Source organism: Mustela nivalis (genome assembly GCF_964662115.1).
Source record: "Mustela nivalis genome assembly, chromosome: 16".
NCBI lineage: Eukaryota > Metazoa > Chordata > Mammalia > Carnivora > Mustelidae > Mustela > Mustela nivalis.
Window position 1 is genome coordinate 67100217 of NC_139035.1, and position 11077 is coordinate 67111293.

The following is an 11077-nucleotide window of genomic DNA, read 5'->3' on the forward strand; positions in this document are numbered from 1 at the left end:
TCGGAGCCAACAACACTGATGGCTCTGAGGGCCCTTCCGGAAGCCATGCTGGGTCCATCTCCAACCTGAACAGAACAGTCCTCTGGGGAAGGGGTTTCAGAACCTCTCCGCACACCAGTTCCTTTCATCTGATGGACAGAAATCCTCCCTGGTGCGAAAACCCGATGCCTGTGCTCCGCTCCTCTCGACTCACGGCCAGGAGCGCACACGGGGCCCGTCTCCCCACGCATGCACGAGGAAGGGGCAGGGTGACTGGCACGGGCTCTCTTCCCCGCATCCCTGTCCTGACCTTGTGCGTTCTGGACCACGTGAATATTTGTACTGTACTTTTTCATTCCAGCTTCCTAGCAGGTGGCATTACGTTAGTTTCCTACGTGGGACACAGTGACTAGAAAATCCCGCATCCTGCTCAGTGCTCGCGACATTAACCCCTTCAGCCCCATCACCTGTTTCCCAGCCGCCCCCCTCCCCCCTGGTGACCAGCAGTGTGTTCTCTGGAGCAAACAGCCTGTTTTTTGGTTTGTCTCTTTTTTTCTTTGTCTTGTTTCTTAAATTCTATGTCTGTGTGAGATCCTATGATACCTGCTTTTCCCTGACTGGCTTATCTCACTTAGCATTATACCATCTAACTCTGTCCATGTCATGGCAAACAGTTAAGTTTTCATTTTTTTTAATGGCTAATACTCCATTATGTATATACCTATGTGAATTTATTTTAAAGATTTTATTTATGTATTTGACAGACAGAGATCACAAGTAGGCAGAGAGACAGGCAGAGAGAGAGGGGGAAGGAGGCTCCCTGCTGAGCAGAAAGCCCGATGTGGGACTCGATCCCAGGACCCTGAGATCATGACCTGAGCCAAAGGCAGAAGCTTTAGCCATTGAACCACTCAGGCGCCCCTATGTGAATTTTTTTAAAGATTTTTAATTTATTCATTAGAGAGAATGAGCAAGCACAAATAGGCAGAGTAGCAGAGGAAGAGGGAGAAGCAGGCTCCCCACTGAGGAGGGAGCCCGATGCGGGACTTGATCCTAGGAGTCTGGGATCATGACCTGAGCCAAAGGCAGAGGCTTAACTGACTGAGCCACCCGGGGGTCCCCCACCATATGAATGTTTTTAAAAACAAAAACAATACTGAGAGAAAGTCATATCTCAGAGGTTTTCTCCAGGCTGTACCAAGAAAGCAAAGCTCATTTCTCAAACTGCTGATGGAGACGGCCAGACTCACCCACTCCCTGGTCACTGGGAAGCTCAGTGCGGCTGAACTGTTAGCTTTACCCTCTCTAGCCATGAAAGACAAGAGCTCGCTTGTTGAACAAAGGCTCCCTGAGTGGCCACGGGGCCAGCCGCCCCAGACCCCGAGGATGGAGATGTGAATAAACAAGGTCAAATCCCATCCTCAGGAAGGTTCCTGTTCTACGGCGGTGGCGGGGGGGGGGGGGGGGATACAGGCAATCCCAAAAACCAAAACCAAAAGACAGAGCTAGGTCAGAAGTCACGTGTGTCCCCTGTCGATAAGGATAAAGCAGGAGAGGGGACAGGGAATGCGGAGTGCTAGCAATGCAGGGGCTGCCGTTTTAAACACGGTGGGCATGCAAGCCCTCTCCAAGAAGGCTTGAATCTGAGCAAAGACCTGAAGGTGAGTGCAAGCCCTATGGATCTGTGCAAAGAACTTTCCAAGCAGGGGAACATCCTGTGCAAAGGCCCTGAGGCAAGAGCATGCCTTAAGTCTTCACGGGCAGCAAGGCCAGTGTGAGGTCGAAGCTCTGGCTTCCGCTCCGCAGGAGGCTGGATGCGCGGCAGGCTCGCCACTGCAGGTTCCGTCTCCGTGTTCTCTCTACAGCTCAGTTACCACGGAACCTTAAAGAGTTTTCTTCTCATGCCCTTACTTTTGGTCATTTGTGGCCACCTAAAGGTCAGGGGGTAGGCATGTGGGCCTCTAAATCTGGTAGCACGGGAGGACTCCGTACGGCCTGCCAGAGCTGCCTGCCTCTGCCACCCGAGGTTGCTAGCCACCGGTCAGCATAAACCGAGAGAGTGACCAGCATAAACCGAGACACCTGCGTCCTGTTTCTCCAGAGAAGGAAGCATTTCACGGCCACTGCGTGGTGGCATCCAGCTGGGCGCTGCCAGCTTCCATGGGCCTGTCTGCACTGGCCCCTGGGCCTACAAGCCACAGCAGGCTGCAGGTTCCCGCTGTAGTCATGCACACAGACCATTTTCCTGGGGCTTCGGGAGAGGATGAGAAAACAAAGCAAGAGGGTGGGGGCAAGAGCTCCAGGTCTCTGCTCTCCACCACTCGTTCAACCAGCGCTCATGGGCTCGAGTATCTGCAGAGCAGATGGTAAACCCAAGCTCACTTGGTTTAAGGCCCTCGTGGCCACATGATTTTGGACGGTAATATAAACACCTGTTTATTTCACGCTACCGGATGCCAGGCACTGCGCGGAGCACAGGACACACAGCAGCGAGATGGACCTGGAAGGGCCTTCAAGGGACTCCCATTCTGCTGTGGGAGCTGTGAGTCAAGGACCAAGTGACCGCAAATCACGACAAACGCTGTGAAGGAAACGAGCTGAAAAAAAAGACGAGCCCTTTTCCCAACTGGATGAAGCCGTCTTCTGTGCAAAGGTGGCGTGTAGGCTGAGGCCTGGAGCGTCAGAAGCACGACGCGGGACAGGGCGCTCCAGGCCGAGAGGACGTTATGTGGAAAGGTGAGGACAGAGCTTGGTGTGTTTCAGGAACAGAGAGCAGGACAGTGAGGATGGAGCGGACCACGGGGACGGAGGCCACCGCGGGCCGCGCAGCACAGCGGCCGGATCACGGAGACCTGCACTGGCCACGGGCACACTCGTGTTCACTTTGTAAACTTGTGTTTACATTTATTCTAAATGCTCAGAAGGCACCATTGGCAGATTTTAAGCCTTTGGGAACGACAAGAACCATTCTGCTCATTCAACAAGTATTTACGAAGCACACGTGTCACGTGTCCAGGAGCCCGTCTGTGCAGTCAATAAATGTCAGTTTCCTCCCCCTTCCAAGAAACTTTCCAATCAACTGTATCTTAATTGTATCTCAACTGAAAAATGCATTAGGAAAAAGGGAGCCTTTCCACACCGTGAAGAGAGAAGGTGCGACAGTGGTAAATGTGTACGTACTTCATGCTCGACACTCACCACCTCTGAATACATCATCCTGCTTGACTTTAACAAAATAAATGGTGTCTTGGAGTGAAAAAAAAAAAAAAAAAGGAGAGAGAAGGTGCACACAAACGGCATCAAGGCAAGCTATGCACCTGCAGAAGGAAGCTTCAAGGAACGCCCCCGGGGCTCAAGGACAGACAGGTGGTTTCAGCGTTAAGAAGGGCTCCAAGGACAGATGGAGGTGGCAGTGAGCAGCACTCACGTAGGTCATGGCCTCACAGGGCTGGTGCACCTGGACGGCGGAGAGGAACAAAGCTGGGGTGGGAAGATTTGTCCGTGATCTGGCCTGGCTACCACGCACACCACACCAGGGGACACTCCACTGTAAAGGGCGGCAGAAGCCAGGCGAAAAGATGGGCCCGTCCTCGGCCAGCAGGGGGAGCCGCTGAGCACCACGCCCAGGGTTGACAGAGCAACTCTGATGCCATGTGCGGTAGGTGGGATGGGAGACCAGCTAGAGGGCTGGCGCAGCAGCAGGCAGGGTAGCCCTGGAGGCCTGGTTTCTAGGGAAGGCAGGAGAAATGGAGAGAGAATAGGAAAAGACATTCTGGGGTCACCAGGACCCGATGTGGGCACGAGGGAGTGACTGTGTCAGTGACATGGAGAATAACCTGGCCACTGAGAGAAGGAAGTAAGTCAACCAGCTTGGGATGAAAGACAGTTTGCGGCGTAGTGTTTCGGATGTAAATGCATGCGTCCAAGTCGGGAGGCCCAACACTCAATGTCTGTCCAGAGCTCTGGGAAGTTAGTCTAGGGACAGACACAGATTTTCTGACATGGCAGAAAAGGACAAGTCAATTGTACATGAAATCACATGAGGAGAGAAGGGCAGAGACAGATGCCGGAGAAAGCGCTCACGTTTCCTAGACTGCTACTTTCTTTCTTCTTCTTCTTCTTCTTCTTCTTCTTCTTCTTCTTCTTCTTCTTCTTTTTTTTGGCGAGAAAGAGCGCACGTGCACAAGCAGGCCGGGGGCAGAGGGAGAGGGAGAAGCAGGCTCCCCACTGAGCAGGGAGCTGGATGTGGGGCTGGATCCCAGGACCCCGGGACCATGACCTGAGCCGAAGGCAGACACTTAACCGACTGAGCCACCCAGGCGCCCCTCTTAGAGTTTTTCTTAACATTAAGATTACCAAGATCAGTTCCCAAAGGATCTGAGGCAAAAGGTCATGTGAAGTCTGGGTGAATTTTACCAAATATGCAAGAAGAAAGACTGTGCTGAACAGGAGAGAGAAACAGAGCTGGCAATAAAGAAGAAGGCACAGTCAGAAGAATAGGAGAATCACAAACGTGTAGTCCCGGAGGGAGAGTGTGATGACAGGTGAGGAAGGCATCATGAAGTCTGGTTAGAAAGGTCCCGGAGAGCCTGGGCAGAATGCCCACGGCCAAGGCTCGGAGCCCACAGCAGGGACTGTGGAGGCTGCAAGCAGACACCGTCCTCACAGGAGTCTGCTGGTGGCCCAAAGCCATGGGTGTCAACGGTCACAGGCACGCTCAGGTCCTGTTCTTGGCAATGCACTCTGCCTTCCCGAAGGAAGTCTGGCAACAGGCTTATTGAGGCCCTCAAAAATGTTATCTTTGGACCCAGTAATCCATTTCTGGGAAACACCTAAAAAGAAGTAAAATGTCTTACAAACAAAAATACATTCTAGGAGCGGAGGGGTTCCAGGCTCTTCGACACCCTGAATTTAACAACGCTGAGGAAAGGCATCTAACGCAAACACTTGTCTGAAATTTGAAATTTCCTCTTCAGATCCCAAATATCCCATGAATTTTGTCCTTCCTCGCCTTCCAATTAAAGTCCACGAACCCCCACTGATTAAGGCAATCAACATAATTGATGTTCGAGAGTCGTCTATTTTACTCGTCTGAGTCCCCCCACAATGAAAGAAGCTCCCCGAAGGCAAGAACTCGTGTCTCATTCATCCGTGAGCCCTCTTGGGATCAAATGTTTGTTGGACAAACACCCCGTTCTTCCCTGAAATCCTCCGCTCTGGCTTGCACAACGCCCCGCCCGCCCCGCCCCACTTACCCCACCTGCCCAAGCCCTGCTCTCCCGCCCCCCCCTTACCTGCATAGAAGTGATAGAAGGGCCACCAGACAGCACTGTTTGGGATGTAGGTAAGCAGTGACGCCACGTACCCCCGGTAGAAGCCTCGGAGCCCGTCAGCCCGCAGGATCTGCTTGATGATGTCCTTGGTTTGGCCAAAGGCTACCACCCCTCGTCCCTGGGGGCTTGCTTGCACTTGGAAGCGGCCCATTCTCTCGCCCTTGCGCTGCATCATCAGGTGCTGGGACACCACATCGATGGGCACCGTGATGCTCTGCGCCACAAGGGAGGCCGAGCCGCCGGCCACCAGTGACTTGACCGTGTTGCTCTGGCTGTAGTCAGCGACAAACTTCCGGGTGAGCTCGTACGTGGTGACGTAGCACTGGCCGGAGATGAGCGTGAAGGTGTTGACCAGGAAGCCCCGGTAGAGGCCAGTCACGCCGTCGGCTCGCAGGATCTTGACGAAGGCATCGAAGGTCCCGTGGTAGAGGCTCTTGCCTTTCTGGACCTGCAGCCGGGTGCGGATGAGGGTGAACGGGTAGACGCTGACGCGGATCATCATGGTCATGGCCACCCCAAACACGTAGAACTTCTTCTTGTCCAGGTGCTCCCACTCGATGATCTGGATGTTGCGTTTGTCCTCCATGGCGCCTACAGCCCTAGGGGTGTGAGCGGGCAGGAGGACGTGGGCAAGGAGGCCAGGGCTTTGCGCTCTGCCCTGCGGCTAGGCTCCGAACCCCGTGCGCAGGCTTCATCTCCGGGGTACCCGCCTCCCCAGAATTTAGATCCCACCCAGTCCAGCGTGGCCGGCTCTCTTGCCCGAGTCGTCCTTCGTGCCCCTGCTCTCTCCTTGGTCAGCCCTTCCCCAATTCCAGAAGCCGCCCCTCACCTCAGTGACTCCCGCAGCTCCGCTCCCGGCTCGGCTCCCTGCCCCGGCTGAGCAGACCACAGAGCCCAGTCCCTGCCTCTGCCCGGGCCCTGGAGTCAGAGCCCATGCGCCTCCTGCTCTGCTCACCCAGGCAGAGCTTAGGATGCTGCCCAGAGAAACCACCTGGCCAGGGGCAAGGCCTCCACGGGGATGAAGGGATGTCACTGAGCGACACTTAGCAAGTTCCTAATGCTGAAGGGAAGCCGGTGCTCCATTTTGGCTGCTCCAGGGCCTCCCAAGGAGGCACCGCCTTGACCAGTAACCGGTGCTCCATTTTGGCTGCTCCAGGGCCTCCCAAGGAGGCACCGCCTTGACCAGTAACCGTCAGCAGGGTGCTGCTTTTGTCACCATTTACGGGCAGCGGACTGGGCCCTCCGAGCAGCCCACTTACCCTCACTACACTTATCTTCCCTGCAGCCTGCATTAGAAGAAAGTCTGCCCCCCTCCCCGCCCTCCAGCAAAGGATAGAAAGTTAGCAACAAGCCAAAGGTCAGAGTCCCCTTTGGTTATTAGATAACTCGCTCTAGAGAAAAGAAGCAGCAGCAGAGAGCAAAGAGGTTTCCCTGAAGTCTGGAGAACCATAAGGCACAGGACAGGCCCAGCCCTTCTCACCCCTGCACACAGAAATCGTCATCTCTGTGCTGTACAATGAGGGCAGACCCAAGCGATAGGAAGATACCGCCTCTGCCTTCCAGACGCGGGCACAGTCTGTTTTCAAAGACAACAGCAATCCCTCCGGGGAATGGATCTAAGACTCAGACAGAAACCAGGTCAAAGTACGCTGCCGTGGCTCTAATGTCAGGCCTGGCCACCACCGAAGTTCTCCATCAAAACCAGCACTAATGCAATAACCATATGAAACCGGGACCTTCCAACTTAAGAGCCATCCAGCAATGGGTCATGATCTACTGGACATGCCCTGAGCGACAACGGAACGTGTTCCTGCACAGGACACCGGACATTTTTGGCCAGAGTGGAAACGGGGAGGTGGAACCGGCAGCGAGAAGTCAGGGGCTCCCCAGGCTTTGGGAGAAATCCCGACAGGCTTGGTAAGGAGGTGGCCACATTAAAGGGACAACTCTAGAAGCCGAAATGTTCCTGAAGCCAGTGCCTTAGCCAACCTCATGTGTCTACATGGAATCCATCCTTGACCACCTATCCCAACCAAAGGTCCCAAGGAGCCTGAGGAGCTTCTCGCTTTGCCATGGAAGTCAGCAGAGAAGCACAGTGAGCTTTCCGGGGAGCCCCCACCCCCACCCCCAGCGGGACTGTGTCACTGTCACAGAAGGCCAGGCTGCCTGCAGGGCGAGCCAAACACCTGTGCCCGGAAGGAAAACCTCAGCTTCAGGGGGGGCCAGCGGAGGAACCCTGCAGGGCAGAGCGTGGGGACAGAGCAGGAATGCATGCAGACCCCGAGAGCGGCAACCAGTGGCTTAGAACAGCCAGCTCGGCCCAGGAGGAGCATCCAGGATGTGGGAAATAACCGAAAGGAAGGCTGCCGTGTCACTTGCTGCAGGCAAAAGTGGCCCTTCCTCCCCAGCCTCAGATGGGGACACCCACCAAGCCCCACAGTCCTCTCCTCTGAGGCCTTCAAGAGAAGGTGGTCACTGTCACCTGCCCAGAGTGTCTGGTATCCAGGGTCCCAAGGTCATGTTTCCAACACCACTGGGTGATGAGCAGAGAGAGACTCAAGGATTTTCCGAATACCTGCCACCTCATGTGACCTTAGAACCTCACCTGTGCAGAGTTAGACACTTCGGCATCAGATAAAGTAAAAGGAACAGGTCCAAGGTCATGGTGGAGGCAGGATATGAGCCAAGATTTCTCCTCTACTGACCATGCCTTCTACCCCACGGAAGTGAGGAGTTCCGACACAAGTCACACTGCTCAGTCTAAAGCCGGGTCCCTCCCACCTGTGGCAGGCAGCATTAATGCTTTCATGGCTGCTGGTCACTCAAGGGTTAAAGGGTTAAACATAAGCTCCTGGGCCTGCAGATGACCAGAGATTTCTCTCAGCTTTGCTCCAGAGAAACCGAGAGCTGCCTCTGCTTTCCCAGGGTGCTGGTGGAGGGACTGACCAGGCTGAGCGGCGGGCCAGCACTTGGCTGTCAGCGGACAAACACGGCAGGGCTCAAGCAAGACGTCCTCCTGCTGGGCTCGCGCCAACTGTGCTAAGCAGGACAGAAAGGAAGAGCAGTGGACTCGTTCTCAACTTGTCCAGCTGAGTCATAAAGAACCACTAACTCCTGACAAGAAGTCCGACGGCGGGACCCAGCACCCCATGTCTCCATCCTTACCTGGGCCTATGGACTGTAAAGTCCCACAAAGAAGTGGGGGGACTCTCCGAAGCCAAGGCAGGTGTCTTCTACAGCTGCCATGGTGACCGAAGCCACTAAGGGTCATGCCTCAGAGGGAGAAGCTTGTGCAGCTGAAGGCGAGAAGGCCCCGCACGCACTCCCTCTAACCCTTCAAAAGCTGCAGCTGCCCTCGAAAGTGGGATCCCAGCCTGCTCTTTGTTACATAACCTCCAAACTCCCTGCTGAAATACCAAAACTAGTCCCTCCCGCTCTACCCGATGGAAAATGCTCTTGGCAGGCACCCGGACGCGCATTGCCTCTGGGCTTCCCTTCTCCCCACTCAGCAGCCCGTTCTTTCGGGCTCTTCCCCCGACCCTTACTTGCGTGCACAACTCCGAATCTGAATTTCCTCCCGTCTTTCAACAACTGCCCAGGCACAAAGTTTGAAGTGCTTCCTATGGAACCCAACAGATGACCCAGGACACGCCGAAGTCATCAAACGCAATGTCAGAGGCAGCGCCTCCGCTACCAAGCCCAGCAGGGGAAAGGGACAGATCGGTGGTCTCTGCACCTCCCCCTTCCACCTGCACTCTTCCTGATCCAGAAGCATCCCTCCAGATCATTCTCTAGGTACTGAGGTAAGACTCTGGTTCAGGACACGGCGGGCCACCTGGAAGGCCGGGGTCATGCAGTGGGAAGAACACCCGAACTCAGGAGGTCCGAGGTCCACTTCCATTACTGGTACGATCGGAACCATGTCGCTTCATTGAAACTCAGTTTCCTCATCCGGGAAGCGGGGCGGCCAGGCCTGCCACACGTGTACCAGCCAGGCGGTTCGTGGGGAAGCATCCGGTAACAGCGAAGCATCTCTACCACTGCGAAGCTCTCCTGGACAGCGCTGCCCTAAGCCCTGGCTGGTCAGAGCCGCGCACGCACCGGCAGCCAGCGGGCTGGGAGCTTGCAGACAGACGAACTGAGGCTGCAGGCTAGCCCGTCCAGTAAGAGCCACTGTCAAGGAGCTGTCTGGGTGACTACTGTGCCCCAGCGTTTGGAAAACTCTGCTTTAAGTGACGACGGTCACTCTCGGTATAACGATGACAGAGCTGCTCAAGAAGTCCAGGACCATAACGACTCTATCCTGACCTGTCGCCAGAACTGGGCCCAGCACTGGTCACCCGACGCAGGCAGAGCTGTTCCCGCGGCCACCCGCACCAAAGCAAACCGCGTCCCGCAGCTCTGGACCCACACGCTGGGCTCGGCCCCCGATTCTCAGCGGAAGCAAGGCCTCTGCCCCACTCTGTCCCTCACTCTCCCCGCACCGGCGCGGACACATCTCCACGCTCGGCCACCGCGACGCCTCCGACCCCTCCGACCCCGCCCTCGAGGCCGACGCCCCCCGTCACGGAGCGGCCCCACCCAGCTCTCCCGGGTCGTGCACAGGCACCCACGCGATCCTCGTCGCAGACACCGCACGACAGCCGTCCCGGCAGCGCCTGCCCGGGCCCCCCGCGCGGCCGCCCTCGGCCCGGGGCTCGCTGCCGGCCGAGCCACGCCCCCGCCCCGCTCCCTCGGCCGCGCGCTCCTCCGACCGGAGCAGACGCCTGGCCGCAGCCGCCCCTCGGCCCTGGGGCTGCGAGGCCGGCTCCCGCGGAGCCGCAGGCGCTCGCCGCCGCCGTGACAGGTCCGGGTCCTCGGAGACCTCCGCCGCCGGGCGCTCCGCGCCGCCGGCTTCTCACCTCCGCCGATCAGGGCGGTTCTGCCGCGACTGAGGCGAGCTCCGAACCCGGCCCTTTAGGCCACAGCGCCCACTCGAGCCTCCGTGCCCGGCGGCCGCCGGCCCCCGCTCGCATCTTCCTCCATCTCGACCCGGCTCCCGGTACTGCCGGAACCGGAAATTGGGACACTGTCGCTCCCGCCCCTCGCGAGGGGGCGGGGATACGCCGGGGGCAACTCCACCAATGGCGTGCTGAGCTTTGAGCCTCTCCCCCGCCGCCCCCGAGGAGGTGAGGGGCGGAGCGCGCGGCCATCCTGAATTCGGGCAGAAGCCACGCCTTCGTTGGCCTCGTCATGCCCTCAGTTCTACGGCGCGTGCGTGTCCTTTCTCGTTCGCGGAGCCAAGTCACCCGGCCCTGCTTGAGGATCCCCTTGTAAATGGGTCACCTTGTGTTTCGGGTCTATTGGAAATCTTAACTCCAAATCTAATCTGTGATTTTTGCGTGACTTTTCTCATCTGTGGAGCCAAAACAGTAGAGGCCGGTGTGCAGCAGGAAGGAATGAGGTTACACAACCGATTCTGAGGCTTGAGAACCCAAAACATTGCAGGAATAGGGGCCATTCTGGAGGTGGAGTAAATGACATTAGGGTGTCTTCCGGCTCTGAAACGACCTGTATTTGGATTTTAAGGGAGAGGAAGAGCTCTTTAAATGAGGGTCTGAGGGCGCCTGGGTGGCTCAGAGGGTTAAGCCTCTGCCTTCAGCTCAGGTCATGATCTCAGGGTCCTGGGATCGAGTCCCACATCGGGTTCTCTGCTCAGCGGGGAGCCTGCTTCCCCCTCTCTCTCTGCCTGCCTCTCTGCCTCCTTGTGATCTCTGTCTGTCAAA

The 11077-nt window shown here is 56.6% G+C and overlaps 1 protein-coding gene across 5 annotated transcripts in view; it reads right to left on the bottom strand.

Moving 5' to 3' along the window:
* The window catches only part of SLC25A44 (solute carrier family 25 member 44), a 31316-nt gene extending 20940 nt beyond the window's left edge, over positions 1 to 10376 (bottom strand). For 2 of the 5 annotated variants that reach the window (XM_082703408.1, XM_082703411.1), the window contains exons 1-2: positions 10214 to 10371; positions 5274 to 5911 (exon numbers count right to left, since the gene is read on the bottom strand). In XM_082703408.1, coding sequence (XP_082559534.1) covers positions 5274 to 5898 — 625 coding nt within the window. In that variant the 5' untranslated portion in view covers positions 5899 to 5911; positions 10214 to 10371. Of the gene's footprint in view, positions 1 to 5273; positions 5912 to 6141; positions 6343 to 10213 lie in introns of those variants that run through there. The other 3 variants (XM_082703409.1, XM_082703407.1, XM_082703410.1) reach the window with 3 other exon arrangements.
* Positions 10377 to 11077: the final 701 nt, after the last annotated feature.